The following is a 17,114-nucleotide window of genomic DNA, read 5'->3' as shown; positions in this document are numbered from 1 at the left end:
TTTGGACGCCTCTTTGGTCTTGGCCACGTTACAAGTTTGAGTCTTAGTGCTTGTACGGGGTGGACCGGTGTCTTTACACAGCTGACGACCTCACACGGGATTCAGGATAATCCATGGAGTGGAGGTGGGCTTTTAAAGGCGGACTAACAGGTCTTCGAGGGTCAGGTGTTCAAATACTTATTTGCCACTGTATCGCACAAATAAATCGTTACAAAAATCATACATTTGTATTTCTGGAATTTTTCTTTTCAGATGATCTCTCTCACAGCGGACATGAAAATTTCTGACCCGTCCGTGATTTCTAACTGGGAGACCTTGCAATATAGCAGGGGGTTCAAATACTTATTTCATCAACAGTCTTCGCTTTGAAATCCCTTGGCTCGAAACGTCACCGGCAAACCGAGAAGGTGCGCACGCGGCAAAATAAACGCCGACATATTTCTTGCCCCGCTAAAGTCGACCTCAACAAATGAGTCCCGTCGCAGACCATCACGCGAGACCGACGTGGCAGGGAAATGCCGAGATCCGACATTTCGGAGCGCTTCGTCTCACGCTGACCTCACTTTTGCCGTGACTAATACGAGCCGAGCCCCCCCCCCTTGCGAAAAGTTTCGGGCCGTTCCGAATGAACGGCGATGCTGTGAGCGCTCGGCTGTGTTTGGGCCCATTCGCGAGCCGCAATTAATGGCAAAAATAACACGGCAAATAAGTGCAACAAGGCATCCTTTCAGGTCCCCTTCCAAACACTCAAACGCAAACGCGAACTTGATGTCACTGCCTGACACAAATCCACCTGATAGAAGAAAAAAAAAAAAAAATCATGTAAAAAAATCATACTTTGAATTCCCAGACGAGTCAACAAATTGCCTTTTGTTTTTGCAAAAAAGTCGTGATTCATCTTTTTGAACTGAAGACAAAAGGAATTCAGAGCTGCTGAATTCCAAGTGGTATTTATCCAAAACCCGAAAAGGCTTTGAAAATATGGACCATGTTATTTCATTGTCACACTGTCGTATAATAAATGAATATCAACTGTTGTGAATTCCAACGCGGTTACGATCGCACCGTCGCAGCCGTCATCCATTTGGAACTCGCCTGCGCAAAAACTTCACGACGCTCACATTTTTTTACGTTCCAGTTGCTACGCTGCAGTTTGCCTCAAATTTCAATACATTCCATAAATTATATTCAACAATTTTTTTTTTTTTTTATTCCTCCTCGGATTGAATGCAAACTTTGAAAAACGAAAGCATTCTAAAATGCCACATTAAGTTTGAACTGTTTTGCATTAGCAACACTAAATTACGCACCGAAATGTCAGCCACGAAAATGTTTGGACCAAAAAAAAAAAAAAAAGGCCCAAAAATGCATTTTCAGTGAAATAAAATGTTATGATGCAAGCAAAAACGGTGGACAATCAATCGGACAACTGGAGTTGCAAATGAAACAACAGTTTGAACAAACTACTTTGACTTCTGACTTTAAAGCTACTCATCCATCCATTTTCTTAGCCGCTTATCCTCACGAGGGTCACAGGGAGTGCCGGAGCCTATCCCAGCTGTCAACGCGGAGGAGGCGGGGTTACACCCCGAACTGGTCGCCGGCCAATCGCAGGGCACATCGAGACAAACAGCTGCACTCAAAATCACACCTACGGACAATTTAGAGTGTCCAATTAATGTGGCGTGTTTTTGGGATGCGGGAGGAGACCGGAGTGCCCACCCGGAGGAAAGCCACACAGGCTCGAGGAGAACACGCGAACTCTAGACAGGCGGGTCCGGGATCGACCTCAGAACTGTGAGGCCAACGCTTTCCACCTGATCCAACGTGCCACCTGTTTGAAAACTCTCCATGTATCAATTTGTGAACAAGTAATAATAAGATGAAGTGACTCCAGTGTCCGATATCGCTGAGTACAACAAGAAAAATGAGTTTTGCCAATTCTGAATTTTGCTTCCTTCTTAGAGACAGGCTGGCACACACCCGGCCGGAAGCAGACGTGCAGTGCGCTTGATTTTCCGGCCAATATTTTCAAATTCTCTTCAGTTTTCCATGGCAGGTTTCAAGACTTGGACCCGCTGGTCCAAAAGTCCTTCAGAACTGAGCTACTGGTGCCACCCGTTCCTTGCTGAGGTGCCAATGGAAAAGCATAAAATCAGCCCAATGACGATAAATTGGTCTCAAGTTTTAGATTTGTGAAAATTCTGCATGAAGTCGTGGGATTTGGGTTGATGTGTACGTGAGCTGTGGGTTCTTTGTGCATTTATCATTCAATATTATTTCAGTGGCGGCACGGTGGGTCTGCTGGTAAAGCGTTGGCCTCACACTTCTGAGGACTCGGGTTCAAATCCCGGCCCCGCCTGTGTGGAGTTTGCACGTTCTCCCCGTGCCTGCGTGGCTTTTCTCCGGGTGGCCACTCCGCTTTCCCTCCAACGCCCCAAAAAGGTCCAACATTAATTGGACGCTCTAAATTGCCCCGTCGGTGTGATTGTCTCAATGTGCCCTGCAATTGGCTGGCGACCAGTTCAGGGTGTCCCCTGCCTCCTGCCCGTTTGCAGCTGGGATAGGCTCCAGCACTCCCGCAACCTCGTGAGGATAAGCCGCCAAGAAAATGGATGCATAGACATTACTGTAGTTCAGTCACTTTATAATGGCTCACCTGGCGTTATGGCGCCCTCTCATGTCGCTTTATTGTATGTGTTTTTGAAATGATTAGTTGTGCCCGAATTGTCAATGTATTTTTCAAAAATAATCAAAGCATAATTAACGACAGCGGCGTCACCGATGCGTGGCTTTGTGCCAGTTTGGTTATTATTATTAGGAGCATTGCGATCAAATCAAGAATAATTAATGGAATTCTCTGGTTGCACTTTACATCATCGCACTTTTGACTTAGTGAAGTATGATATTTATAAATCAAATCAACAAAGCAAATAGTAATAAGCGTAATGGATGACCTTCATAAAAGCGCACTCCAAACTTTGAGTTTGTCACCACGCTTCATTAATCACAGCCGCGATTATTCCTCTCAATTACGGCCCCACGTTCGCACGTCCGTGACAAACGAGAGGAGCGGAGCGGCGCGCGAGGTGAGGTGAAACCGGGTCAGCGGGTTCCGTGGACACATTACGGTGATAAATGAGCCGTTTCCACCGAGACAAACCGGACGCCGGTGATCAACGTAAACGTCTACAATGCGCATTGTGTGATGGCGGACGTCTGGATTTTAAAATGAAAACATGGCCAATTTTCAATAGCCGGAGTTGAACCCGCGGCTAAGTTTGGCCTCAAGGCCCGGAACACCCACGACTGAATGCCAGCCAAACGCGGGTCATACGAAAAGCAGGTGATAAACCATCGATATTCTGGGGAAAAACACGATTCATATGTTTGGCGGATAAATTCTGTATTTGGCCACCGATTTGGGGTTTTTCGTTTTGGACGCCATTTTTACATCATCCGTTATCACTTATCACCAATAGAGCCGCGGGCATGCTGGACCCTATCCCAAATATCTTTGGGCGAGGGGACGGGGAACACCCTTAACCGGTCGCCAGCCAATCGCAGGGGGAAAACATAGACAATCATTCGCACCTACGGGCAATTTCGAGGCGTATGTATGTATGTATGTTTTGGGGATGTGCAAGGAAACCGGATTACTTGCACACACACAAAAAAAAAAAAAAGCCACGGAGGCATGGAGATACAATGCAAACTCCGCATAGGATGGGCAGGATTTGAACCCGCAACCTCAGAACTGTAAGGCAGACGTGCTCACCGCTCAGTCACCGTGCCACCGTTTTTCCTCATTTTTTTTTTTTTTGATTTACGGTGAGCGCTGCTGCAGCTGGCTACTCGTCCGGATCGAACGGATGAAATGCCAGCAACATTCTGAGGCAAAGAAAGAACGATGAACTTGTGCATTTTTGCAATGATGAATATGAAATTAATCCTACCAAGACCGGTTCCTGGAGTAGGCAGGAGCACCTTAGAACAATTTAGTCTTCAATTAACTTTCCATGTGTGTGTTTGGAATGCAGGAGGGAGCTTGAGTACCCGGAGAAAACCCACGCAGGGACGGCGAGAGCACGCAAACGCCACACAGTGCCACGGGCATGGTTTGGCCACTGCTGTGGGCGGCACTTCCCGTGAGGGGGCGTGGCCGGCGCCCCCTCTGGCACTCATGGATCAAGTACTTAAGTGGTAAATGTGGCATCGACATTTGCCAGTTCGTTGCAAGTTTAGTGTAGAGCAACCCTCTGCCACCACGTTTTGTTTTTCTTTCTTTTGGACTGCTTAAACTGTGTGTGACCTTATTTGGGAATAAAAGCACTCTGAACATCATGCCTTTGCCTGGGCGTCCTGCATTTGGGTCCGTGCCGCTGGATTATGACACAAAGACGAGGTCAGATTTGAACACAAGCCCTCAGGAGTTGTGAGGCAAATGTGCTACCCGGTCTTCCACCGTGCTGCTGTGAAAAATATATATTTCAAATATCCATCATCCATGCATCCATTTTCTTAGCCACTCATCCTCACAAGCGTCGCGAGGAGTGTTGGAGCCTATCCCAGCTGGCAGGAGGTGGACTGGTTGTATTTCCAATATATTGTTGAAAAATCCTTTAGAGTTTATTTGAATATTGTCATTTTAGTAGGAGTGTACCTACAGGAACAAGGTTGCAAGTGACAAGAGTTGTAAATCAAACCTTTTTGCTCCTGCACACATACTAGCTGTGTGAGGTGTTTGAAAAAAAAAAAAAAACATTTTACTGCTTTTTGGGGAGGGGGAAAAAACACATCACGCGCTGTGTCGTCTTTCAGTGACGTACAATAAAAACTTAGATTGCTGGAACTCCGCATCCAATTCCGTCTACCGTAAGCATAAGCATGGTAAACATCAACACATTGTGATGGAAAAAAACGATGTGACAAATCAAAATAGTTGGCATGTTTTGGATCCCAAACAAACAATATAATCTAAACATTTCACTCATGCCTACAAAGGTTTAGAAGATACATTGACACTCACTGTACATATGCAATAGGAGGTAAAGATCTTCATAATATTCCCCATGCCAAACACGTCAACTGCCGCGCCCACCTCTCGATTGATATATTCCACAAATTGCAAGGAATTTACGTTAGTTTTTTTCAACCTGGTCGAGGAATTCCACAAATTCGTGAAAAAGCCTGTACACATTATCAAGAACTGAGTTACTGTATTAATAATATTGAACCGACACTTATTAACGATCCAATGGAAATGCACGGCTTTGACTAACTCACATTGGTATACAATTTCCAATGACGCCATCTTGTGTGTCGCAGAGGTCAAAGAACGCAGGTGATAGTTGAAGCGTGAAGGGTTTTTTTTTTTTTTTCCACCGTTAATTTATCCGAGGTGGTGACACACAAGATGGCCTAATTGCCAACCTATCCATAATGTGAAAATTAATTAAAAGGTTCCTACCTTGCGCTTCCAAGAAAGAAAGAAAAAGATGGCTTCGCAGTCTTCTTGAGCATCTTCAAATGTCTGCACTTGGAGAGTGTTCAGAATCATATCATCATCATCATCATATCTTGACGTTGCTCCTTCGTCACTGCATCCAGGCACCCATAATTGCCAACGACGCTCATCTGGTGCTATTCTGGAATAATGTAAAAAGTCCTCAAGATATCATTTCTGCAGCAATGAATGTTGCATGAACATCAATCTATTAGCCCTATCCACTAACTGTGACAAGTTACACTGGGGCTAATAATAAAAAGTAGCCGTTATTACATTTCTGGTTAAGTAATGTTACTTGACTTACCGGTGAAAAGTTACTTCTTTGCGACCGCCTGCACGGTTTTGACAGCCGACGGCGCAACAAAAATGAACCATATTGACACCAAAAACTGTAGACTTAACGTACTCCAGTTAACTTTGATGTTATTATGGGATGTCAAATGATATCAACTCTCAAGTGAAATGGTACCCGAAGCAATGTTTTGCCCTGACCGGAAGTTGAACCCGAATGACCACGTGAAAGGGGCCTGTGCGTTGTCTCGTTTTTAATCCTCCCTCGTTGGTCGTTCTACTTCTGCACGAGCACAAATGAGCGGCGAAGCGCCCCTGCGGACAATTCCGCCACCTAGCGGCCAACGGAGCGAACAGCGCCTCTCGACTCCAGATATTTGGGAAGATGGCGACGGGAGTCCTTCAGAGAGTGACCACCGGCTTGGCTCGGGCTAAAAGCGGGGCCCGGTCGGCCGGACAGCTTCCCGTTTGGAGCAGGTCAGCCAGCCAGAAATATGTATTGCACATTTTATCGCTTGGCGTCGGCTGTTATTTATGTGTTAGCATCGAAAAGTCGCACGCGATTTTGTGTAGGGCAAAGCTAGCAAGCCGAGATGCTAAACAGTGTTGACTAGCGGTCCATCTCAACTAAACTACAAAAAAAGAAATTAAAACCCCGCAACGGTTTATTTTATGATCTTGAGATTAGCAAAGCTTTTAAAAGAGAAAATATATTTTGTAGTTGTGCCGTGGTTTTTGTCAGCGTCTCAAGGTCGAATTTGATAGCTCAGGATGGATCCTGGATGCTGCCTGCCTTGCATGTTCGTCCTTGCGGGTCATGGCGTGATCCCGCATTAAAATGCAACCGTCATCAAGCATTTTTACCCCCTCATCCTTATTTTGCAGATGCTTTTCGACATCCGGCGTCAGCAGAGAAGAGAGCTGGTTCAAGTCACTTTTTGTCAGGAAAGTTGACCCCAGGAAAGATGCGCACTCAACTCTGCTGACCAAAAATGAGGAAAGCAACCTGTACAAAATCCAGTGTGGGTACCGCGTTTTTGATCATTTTTCCCAAAATGATCATAATTACCGACGTCGACTTCTGTTTTCAGTCCACAACGTGAAGCCGGAGTGCCTTGACGCATACAACAAACTGTGGTAAAGTTCCATTTTTTTTTTTTTACATTGTTAAATCCCGAATGTGCACACTTGAACTGAATTGTAGCTGAGTGGCGGTCAGAAATATCAAATGGTGACGTATGAGCAATAAAAATAAATCGGTGGCGTGCGGTCTATTCTCGTGAGGTGTTCAGGAGCTGCGACGAGTCATCGGCGCATACCTCGGCTGTCGAGGATATTTATTAACGTTCTGGAGCTGGAGACGTTTCTTGACAAATGCCGTGTGAAAGTGCACGATTGGACAATTATTTTGGAGCCAATATGTTGAATGTCGTTTGTGGAATTTGCATTGTTTTAACAGTGAGGACGTTTTGCCCTCCATCCATGCCGATAAGTACTACCCCTGCGAGCTGGTGGGCACCTGGAATACTTGGTATGGAGAACAGGACCAGGCTGGTAGGATTTTACTGCCAAATAGAAAAATGAAAAACATTTTTTTTTATCCCAACACGTTAGCATGTTATAACATCTTCGTTGGCCTCGCAGTTCTGAGGTCCCGGGTTCGATCCCGGATCCGGCCGAGCGGAGTTCGCATGTTCTCCGGGTGGCCACTCCGGTTTCCTCCCGCATCCCAAAATTATGCAACATTTAATTGCAGACTAAATTGCCCCAAGGTGTAATTGTCTCTATGTGGCCTGCGGTTGGCTGGCGACCAGTTCAGGGTGTGCCCCCGCCTCCCGCCCGTTGACGGCTGGGGCAGGCTCCAATTGTTGGATGGATATTTTCACTTACTACAAATGATGCAGGAAGAACAATTTAATTGTCTTCCACTAGGTGGCAGAATGTCCAATTTAGTCATTTTTGGATACACATCGTAGTCAGGAGATTTAGGTTTCTCAAAATATTTATGATGATTTGATTTGTTATTATTTTAGTTCACCTGTGGCGTTATAGGGGTGGTTACCCGGCTCTGACGGAGGTGATGAACAAACTACGTCAGAACAAGGTCAGCGGAATTTCTGCCGCCGGGATCACGTCAAGTCGGATCGCTGACACGTGCGTCCCAACTGCAGGAGTTCACGGAGTACCGCAAGGAGCGCGGGAAGATGCTGCTGTCTCGCAGGAACCAGCTCCTGCTGGAGTTCAGTTTCTGGAACGAGCCGGTACCCAGGGAGGGACCCAACATCTACGAGCTCAGGTCCTACCAACTCAGGGTGAGTCGTAAAGCAGGGCTGTCTTTTTCCATCCATCCATCCATTTTCTACCGCTTTTCCGGGTCGGGTCGCGGGGGAAGTAGCTTCAGCACGGATACCCGGACTTCCCTTTCCCCAGCCACTTCTTCCAGCTCTTCCGCAGGCGTTCCCAAGCGAGCCGGGAGATATAGTCCCTCCGGCGTGTCCTGGGTCGTCCTCGGGGTCTCTGCCTGGAACACCTCGCCAGGGAGGCGTCCGGATCAGATGCCCCAGCCACTTCATCCGGCTCCTCTCAGTGCGGAGGAGCAGCAGCAGTTGGTCTCCGAGGCTGCCCTTTGTCACCGATTCTGTTCGGAACCTTTACGAACAGAATCTCTAGGCATAAAGGGGGTCCGGTTTGGTGGCCTCGGTATTGCATCAACTGGTTTTTGCAGATGATTTCGTTCAGTTGGGTCCAACTCTCAACTTAGTGGTTTGCAGCCGAGTTTGAAGCGGCTGGGATGAGAATCAGCGCCTCCAAATCTGAGGCCGTGGTGTGCCCTCTCCTGGTCGGGGATGAGATCCTGCCCCAAGTGTGGAGGAGTTCAAATATTTAATATTTTGGGAGTCTTTTTCCATGATCCACAGGCCGATCGGTGCAGCGCCTGCAGTGATCCGGACTTTGTATCAGGCCCGTTGTGGTAAAGGAGGAGCTAAATGGAAATGAGAATCTCTTTTATTTGGGTGAAGCGGCTGGGGAAAGGCAAGTCCGGGCATCCCTGCTAAAGCGACCCGGATAGGCAGCAGAAGATGGATGTTTGGGAGGTCCGACTGTTATTACTATTTTATTACTAAGCATATTCTTCTCCCCCCCCTCACCCCCCCACCCCCAGCCAGGAACGATGATCGAGTGGGGTAATTACTGGTAAGACAGCATAATTGCACACTTGGAACATGTCACGCACAGAATACTTTCATGTGATGATCAAACAAATGAAGGTTCACCACCGTAGCCAGCACGATATTAAGAAATAATAATAATAAATTAAAATTAAGTGGGGGGTTTTTTTTTGCCTGTCTGATTGCTTGCTATTTACTCAACGTGCATATAAGTGGCACCATTTCAAATGTTGTCAATAAGTTTCTCTTTCTAATCATAAGAGTGGCAAAGTAAACATTTGCCGTTTTTCTGACCAAATATTTGATTCTTCTTTCTTTTATTTTGCATGCGCCTCCCCCACGTAGACGACTTTACGAACGATTACTTTGTTGTCTCTGGCAGGGCTCGAGCTATCGGAATCCGCCAACAGAACAGCGAAGCCGTCGGAGGCTTTTTCTCACAGATCGGGAATCTCTACATGGTCCATCACCTTTGGGGTAAAGAAGGGGGGTGGGGGGGGGGGTTTAAAGTATTTTATATGAACTTTGTCCAATCTCAAGTTGCTTTTGTAAAATAATACAAACGTCGTGTTAGAAGCAGAACTGTTTTCCGTATTTAGTGGCGCAACACTCGTCGGCCGTGTAAACGCACGCTTCCGACGACGATTCCAAATGAATCTCGGCTCGACCGTCGATCCCTCTCGTGCGCGGGTGATTGAATTGTGAAAGTGGCTGCAGGGTGTGATCAATTTTGTTCCTCACAGCCTACAAAGACCTTCAATCCAGGGAGGACACCAGGAACGGCGCGTGGCAGGAGGAAGGCTGGCACGAGGTGGTCTACTATACAGGTGGGTCAGTACCACTCTCATGAAAGTCCTCCCGATGAGGCCCGGGTGATGACTCGCTTTTCAATCATTCGGGAATTTGTCAGGACTGCTTTTTATAGCACATTTTTTTTTTTTTAGCACCTTCCCTCCAATGTTGCCTCAAATTTTTCATGTTTCCGAGCAAACAGGCTAAGCCCGTGAGCGCCCCCTTTGACCACCGTGCGCAACATCAGACGAGGGTCATCCGTTGAAGTTACATGATTCAGATTACAGCATTTACATTCCCATCAGAACAATTTTGAGTTTCTGCAAACTTGCAATGAAAATGTCAGCGAACAAAAAAAACACATTGCTAACTAAACCAAGCCAAATATGAACTATAAATTTGAAAGGTCGCTTTTTTTTTTTTTTTTTTTTTTCCAAACCCACAATGATATCCTCGTCTGTTTTTCTTGGTTCGCGTTGCCCAGACTGCGTTGCTAACTAAAGCACCGGTGGTGGGCGGTGTTTGTAATTATAAGTGTGCCCCTTTAAGAGCAGAGGGAGGCGGTGTCAGGTAAACTAGGAAGTAGGGCGTGTGGCCGAACAGCAGCTGGTTGTTAGAACTGTGTGTTGCCGTGTTTATATATATTAAAAAAAAAAAAAAAAAACGTCACGGGCTGTGGTTCACTGCGCTGGATCGGTTTTCATGTGCACCGAGCGTGCGACAAGTGCGCAATTGCGCAGTTGCGCAGCTTAGAGGTGACATTGCCACTGATGTGCACCGCTTGCACTGTCATGTCATCGTTACATGACAAGAATGACGCCCAGGTTTTGTTAAGTGCTTTGTGCGTTGTCAAAAATATATCTTGAGCAACTTTTCCTCTCAACAAAACTCATTTCACTTTTGTCCCTTAATTAACGGGAAATTTTATGGGGGGGGGGGGTAAAAAAAAAAAGCCTTAAGACTTGAATTGAAATGTCGAGTTCAAATGTTTCTCAAATATGGATTTCTATTGTTGCTTCCCGCAGTTCCTCTTATCCAGCATATGGATTCCCGGATTATGATCCCCACCAAGGCGTCGCCGCTGAAGTGAAAGCGTCCCGAGCGGTACCCCCGACGATTGAGTCGCTTCCGGCGACTACGCGGCCCCTTTTCGTTCATCGTTGGGTTTTTTTCGTGATTCGGGATTGGTAACGCTGTGAGAGATCAAAGGGCAGATGAAGGAGTACATTTACATATTCTGATGGCCGTCGCCGGGCTACACGTTTAAAAAAAAAAAAAAAACCAAGTGTAATTGTACGGGTAAGTATTTATTGTACATTTCCCAGTTGGTGTTGTCGTTACAGTTGTACTCAAAACTGATCGATACCAGTTAAATTGTTGCGGTACGTATTTAAACGTTCTTTTTCTTTTGGCTCCTCTAAAACAACATTTAGCAGATCATTACAATTAACAGTGGAGGTTGAATCGTGATTAAAAGTAACTATTTGGCGAACCGCATACTGTAATTCTCGGCCGACAGAACGCACCCGGTTAGAAGCCAGAAAGAGTTTGACGCTGGCGCGGCGCTAGCGTTAGCGCACCTGGATCGGTACCGAGGCTTATAACCAGGTGCGCTAATGCTAACGCTAGCACTGCATCGTCGCATAAACCGCAGGGTTGAAAGCGTGTGAAAAAAAGTTGTGGCTTGTACGCCAGAAATTACGGTGATGGTGTAGCATGCGCGAAGTTGGGCGTGGAAATGGACACACGGTGCCAATCCGCCTCACTACAAACAACGACGTTGGGATTTTCGGCAGGTCAACTTTGCGTCGCCACGGCAACTCAACCGCACTTAATCCCGTAATTCCGACATCCGCTCTGGCGACATATTCACTAAATCGTTGATGAACAAGTTTAGAAGCTACCAAAGTGACTTGAAATTATTATTATTGTTTTGTTTTTTAAAGCAGCACCTGGATGGCGTGTACATGTCACAAAATTGATCGCATCGTCACTGCCGGACCTCACGACAGCGTGCGACACGGGCGGCTTTTATTTATTCGGCGTTAACACGTTAACTGTTCAAACGTTGGCTGGAATAACATTTCAACTTTGTGTGGCACTGTCAGGTTTTTTTTTTTTTTTTTCACATCAGGACTGAAATTCATCTTTTGCTGTTTTTTTCCTAAATTACGTGGATCGTTTCGACATGATCAGTTATTCAGGTCTTGTTTGTTGTAAATGTGAGCTTTTTTTTTTTCAATCTTTTGTCAACTAAGCATGCCTTGTTTTAAAACAAAACAAAAAAAAATATGTGATGTAAGAAGATATTTTCAGGAGGGGGTTAATGATGCCACAACGTTGGCATCATACCGCTACATTATTGCCAGATTTTATCTGAAAAAAAAAAAAAAAAGTCTTTCAAGGGCAATAATGACACAAACATAAAAAAAAAAAATTCAAGCAACAATCTTCATAGTCTGTTTGTGTTTAATAATCATCGTCTTAACGTGTAATTCACTGCAGTCTCTCCTTCACTTTTTCCATATTTTTTAAAAAATGTATTTTTTTCCCCCACATTGCACTTTCCTCCGTGTAGGACTTGTAAGTCTTAGATTGGTGATTTCTTTTTTTTTTTTAAAGTGCCTGAAACAAAAATAGTTTTAACTTCCACACAGGCAGCGGATATTTTTTTATAGTATGTTCTAGCATAAAAATGAAAAAAAATCAAGATGGTGGAAACCACCTAAAGGTAGAATTGGTCGGACTAAAGTACAACACGGTCATTGGTTAAAAATCTCGACATAAATGGAGTGTGCACAGTGGATAAAAATATCTGATACACACCTTTTGGTGCAAATAACATTAGTAAAGTTTAAAATTAAAAAAAAAAAAAAAAGAGGGTGAGGTCGGGGTGTACCAGTATTTCCTTTCGGGTGTTCAAATCTTTTCCATTTCTTTCAGCAGTTCTCCAAAGCTCGTCACGTACCAAGTACTCATCTCTTGAACTTGTGGCCTCACAACGTTGCCACCGAATCCGATGAACGTGCTCTGAAATGGTGGAGAACAAATCGATCAATTCACGGTGTGGATTTTTCACACGTGAAGCTCCAAAGACTTACGGCCGGGGGGCAGGCCTCCAGGTCGGTGGCGCCGTCGCCGACCATCACCACCGTCTTGAAGCCGTACTTTTCCTTCAGCATGCTGATGACTTTGCCTTTGCCGCCGCTTTCGGCCGTCGGTTGGCTCTCGTCGAATCCGGCGTACTCGCCTGAACGCGCACATGCGTTTATTCCACGACTTAAAGCTCCACTGTCGTGAAATGCGTGATTGTGTTTTTCATTTAAAAAAAAAAAAAAAAAAAGGCAGCCAGAATGGTCCCATCCGTTCTTTCACCACGCAACATGATTTTGACGTACATGGCTTTTTGTCACTCCCGCCGTGGAAATCCTCTCGAGGGATTTGTTTTGGAGAAGAAGCAGGAAGTGGCGTACAGGGCAGTGGCGCACTCAAGCGGTCTCGTAACTTTCTACTAGTTTTACCTGCGGGGAGGTAGCTCATTGTTCCCTCGTGTTAGCCAAAATGCTAATGTTGCTGGAAACACTCGGGAGGATGGATTCGCTCGTCACACTTTTCCAAAAGACCCGGTTCGTCGTGAAAAATGGATTGCGCGGGTGGACAAGACCAGAGCTTTGTGGGTTCCAAATGACGGGTAGGTGTGTATCGCGCCATTAAAAAAAAAATAATAATAGTTGGGAGGGACGACGTAATCCTTCTCTCAGAACGTTAAAAGAAGATCCGCGTACGTAAGTCAGGGGTGCTAAGCCATGGTCGGCGGACGTACCGTCGTAGACACTGTCGGGGAGTCTGCAGTTAGTTAGAAGTGATCCGCATATCATCTAAATATGGCTGGAAACGATAGGGTGACGTTGCCCCGGTCACTTCACTCGATTGCGAGACGTTCTCTTCTTCTTCTTCTTCTTCGAGAAGAGCGTCCGTGACAGAAGCGGTGTCGGGGAAAAATGCCACTGCGCGTTTTCAACGGCGAACGTCCCAGCGTGACGTCTGCTGATGAGGTGGCGGGCAACATGGCCGCCACTGGGATGTTGTCGAGTGAGACCTCTGCAACTTTGCGCGTGGATGACACGCCCTCCGCTCGTATTTATTTGATACACATTGAAGTGAATAGTGTTGTATGTAATTTTCAGAACAATACCTATCCGTCCATCCATTTTGTTTTGTTTTTGCCGCTTATCCTCACGAGGGTGGCGGGGAGTGCCGGAGCCTATCCCAGCTGTCCTAGGGGCAATTTAGAGTGTCCAATGAACGTTTTTGGGATGTGGGAGGAAAGCGGAGTGCCCACCCGGAGAAAAGCCACGCGGCCACGGGGAGAACACGCGGCTCCGGGATTGAGCCCGGCACCTCGGAACTGTGAGGCCAACTCTCTACCTCGCAGAACGGACTCAAGCGTACGAGACGACGTCTCCTGTGTTCCTACCGTTGAAGTAGAACTTGAGTCGGTTGGCGTAGACGTTCTCCAGCGGGATGTCGAGCTGAGCGGCCACGTGCTCCACGATGCAGCGGAAGCCGCCCGAGATGAGGAACACTTTGATGTTGCGCTGGTGGAGGCGGTCCACCAGCTCCCTGGGCGGCGACACAAACGCAAATGAACCATCACGCCCGCGTCTCGTTCAGCGACCCGGACGCGCGGAAATGCGGGCGATCGTTGATCTGGGTCACACGTAAGCTCGATGCTGTCTCCGCTAACTTTGCGAAAGAGGTGGGATAAACCTCGGACTGGTCGCCAGTCAATCGCCGGGCACGTGTGCAATACGACCAACACTTTGTACTCCCATTCACGCCGATGGACCATCCGTCCATGCAGCCGTTATCCAAGCCGCTTATCCTCACAAGTGCCACGGGAAAGCCGGAGCCTATCCCGGCTGGCTTCGGGCGAACCCTGAACTGGTCGCCGGGTTAGGGTTAGGAGTGCCTGTCAACAGGCAGGGAAAGCCGGAGCCTATCCCGGCTGGCCACACCCTGAACTGGTCTCCAGCCAATCGCAGGGCACATGGAGACAGACAACGGCCGCGCTCACAATCACACCTTGGGGCAATTTAGAGTGTCCAATTAATGTTGTGTGTTTTTAGGATGTGGGAGGAAAGCCACACTTGCAGGCACGGGGAGAACCAGGGACTTCAGAACTGTGAGGCCGACGCTTTAACACCTGATCCACCGTGCCACCCTGAATATTCAATAATAATGCTTTTTCATAAAATGCTTTTAACAGGGCGGGTCAGCTGGAAAGCGTTGGCCTCACAGTTCAATCCCGTCTGTGTGGGGTTTACGTGTTCTCCCCGTGCCTGCAAGCGTGGCTTTTCTCCAGGTGGGCACTCCGCTTTCCTCCCACATCCCAAAAACATTCATCGGTCACTCTAAATTGCCCCAAGGTGGGATCGTCCATGTGCCCTGCGATTGGCTGGCGACCAGTTCAGGGTGTGGCCCGCCTCCTGCCCGATGACAGCTGGGATAGGCTCCAGAATTTCCCACGACCCTCGTGAGGATAAGCGGCAAAGAATATGGACGGATGGCAATATGGTGCCTGCGAAACTCTGTTTTCCTTCCACATTCCAAAAAGCTGAACCGAAAAGGTGCGAGCGGGAGTGCAAACGGCTGGCGACCAGTTCAGGGTGTACGCCGCTTCCTGCCCGTCGACCGCTGGGACAGGCGACCCTCGTGAGGATAAGCGGCAAAACGAAATGGATGGACGGGTGGATGTCCTTTGACAGCAAACAACCATTGGGGTTCCCGACGCTTTCAGGACTTGCAGTAGTTTTTCCCGGGACATTCTCGACGACGTCGCCGCGCTCGCTCACCTGATCCCTGCGGTCAGCTGCGGCGGATGATCAGTGATGAGTTTGTTGACCTGTTCCCGGGAACACTTGATGACGGCGAGGCGCTCGGTCAGCGCCGATTTGAAAGTCATCGAGCCGCCCATGGCTTTACGGGTCCTAAAACAAACAAAAGTAATAAAAAGAAAAAAAAAAAATTCTACCGTGCGCCGGGGGGTGGAAAGACGTCACTTCGCCGCGATTACATTTCAGTCACGGCATCGCCCACGCCGCAGAACTTGGCCAGTTCGTCGATGCCTTCCTCCTTGATGACCGTGCTGTCGACGTCGAAGCAGACGGCGTCCGCTCGTCTGAACAGTTCCTTGGACTGCGACGTCGTGGACATTGCGACGCTGCCGGGAGAAATGCGGTCCGGTCGATGTCGGAGGACTGAACAAACAAAAGGCACTTTTCTTCTGGTCGCTCCAGAGTTTTAGATCATATAAAAATCAAAAACAGTTAAGTACATAATCATTTGAGTAGTTTATTTATTTTATCCAAGTACAGAATGTGAATCAGTACTTTTTTTTTTTTTTTTTGTTAAAAAAGGAGAATCGTCTTTCACAGAGCGATGAAGTGATGGATCAAGTGAAGTGGTAAATAATAATCATCATCATAATAATTTAAAAAAAAAAAAAAAAAAAACGTCTGATTTTGGCGGAAGGTGTTGCATGGATCGCCCGGAAAAAAAAAAAACATGAGGGGGGCCATGATGGACATCATCTGATACTGTTGCGTCACCCCCGTCACTGTAAATGTACTGTATCCATATGCAGGACGCTTTTGAAAAGCTGGAGTACGAATAAAAAGGTTGAAAACCGGTAAACGTGACAGGCGGGCCAAGCCGAAACAGTCAACCGCCATTCATTTTTTTTCGAAGCACATATTCGGTCGAGTCAAAACCAAACACCGGTTACGTGATTCGGTTTTCGCTCGGTTGTCAGCGGCTGTCGAAGCCCAAACACTTGACGCGAAACGACCCACGGGGTCGATGTCGAGGGGAAACTGGAAATGCCCCCCCCCCCCACCCCAAAAAAAAGAACAAGTTGTTCTGGTGGGACTCACGTGAAAGGGCAGCGGCGAGAAGGCACTCGGGAGGAAGCGTCCGGCGGAGAAAGCGAGAAAGCGCCAACATTAGTTCGGGGAGAGAAAAGGGAAAAAACAAAAAAAAATCAAGCGGAACAAGAGCGGAACGGGGAGTTGAGCCAATCACGGGGAAGCCGGTGAGAAACGCCCCGCCTACTCTCTTCTGATAGGACGGCGGGATGTTTGGCCAATCGGATCTCCGGGATGAATGATTCCGCCCATTCGGCGGATCAGACCATAAAATCCACTCGCGTGTTATTTAGACTCAATGATTTAAGGTGTCTTTATTGATTCCACATTGGTAAGGGCAAAGTTTGCATGAAATGCAATGTATGTTCAATGAAAAGTCATAAGCTGCTCAAATCCAAATTTTTTTTTTGACAAGGGTTTGCTTTA

The 17,114-nt window shown here is 47.0% G+C and overlaps 3 protein-coding genes and 1 long non-coding RNA gene across 14 annotated transcripts in view; 2 read left to right on the top strand and 2 right to left on the bottom strand.

Moving 5' to 3' along the window:
• Positions 1-6,051, bottom strand: part of elna (elastin a) — an 87,497-nt gene extending 81,446 nt beyond the window's left edge. For all 9 annotated transcript variants that reach the window (XM_061826538.1, XM_061826545.1, XM_061826544.1 and 6 more), the window contains exons 1-2: positions 5,814-6,051; positions 5,471-5,648 (exon numbers count right to left, since the gene is read on the bottom strand). The gene's annotated coding sequence lies outside the window, so the exon portion shown is untranslated. The remainder of the gene's footprint in view (positions 1-5,470; positions 5,649-5,813) is intronic.
• LOC133505323 (uncharacterized) lies at positions 2,699-4,344 on the top strand. Of its 2 annotated transcripts, none has more exons than XR_009796220.1 (2): positions 2,699-3,089; positions 4,041-4,344. It is a non-coding gene; the product is annotated as an uncharacterized LOC133505323 (long non-coding RNA). The 2 variants fall into 2 exon arrangements; XR_009796219.1 differs by having other exon boundaries at positions 2,699-3,346.
• Positions 6,052-6,109: 58 nt separating the features above from the next.
• Positions 6,110-12,640, top strand: nipsnap2 (nipsnap homolog 2). The gene is made up of 10 exons (XM_061826548.1): positions 6,110-6,277; positions 6,686-6,822; positions 6,892-6,937; positions 7,260-7,354; positions 7,834-7,904; positions 7,972-8,112; positions 8,964-8,995; positions 9,353-9,447; positions 9,714-9,797; positions 10,788-12,640. Exons 1-10 carry the CDS (start codon positions 6,186-6,188, stop codon positions 10,850-10,852), a joined length of 858 nt encoding a protein of 285 aa, XP_061682532.1. The 5' UTR covers positions 6,110-6,185; the 3' UTR covers positions 10,853-12,640.
• On the bottom strand, positions 12,261-16,831 carry psph (phosphoserine phosphatase). 2 transcript variants are annotated; one of them, XM_061826549.1, is made up of 6 exons: positions 16,698-16,831; positions 15,839-16,022; positions 15,618-15,752; positions 14,240-14,385; positions 12,864-13,012; positions 12,261-12,792 (listed from the first exon to the last, which is right to left on the bottom strand). In XM_061826549.1, exons 1-6 carry the CDS (start codon positions 16,765-16,767, stop codon positions 12,682-12,684), a joined length of 795 nt encoding a protein of 264 aa, XP_061682533.1. In that variant the 5' UTR covers positions 16,768-16,831; the 3' UTR covers positions 12,261-12,681. The 2 variants fall into 2 exon arrangements, with proteins under 2 accessions (XP_061682533.1, XP_061682534.1); XM_061826550.1 differs by having other exon boundaries at positions 15,839-15,985; positions 16,698-16,793.
• Between the last annotated feature and the right edge of the window lie 283 nt (positions 16,832-17,114).

Source organism: Syngnathoides biaculeatus, chromosome 8 (assembly GCF_019802595.1).
Source record: "Syngnathoides biaculeatus isolate LvHL_M chromosome 8, ASM1980259v1, whole genome shotgun sequence".
Lineage (NCBI taxonomy): Eukaryota > Metazoa > Chordata > Actinopteri > Syngnathiformes > Syngnathidae > Syngnathoides > Syngnathoides biaculeatus.
This window is presented reverse-complemented; position numbering and strand designations above follow the sequence as displayed.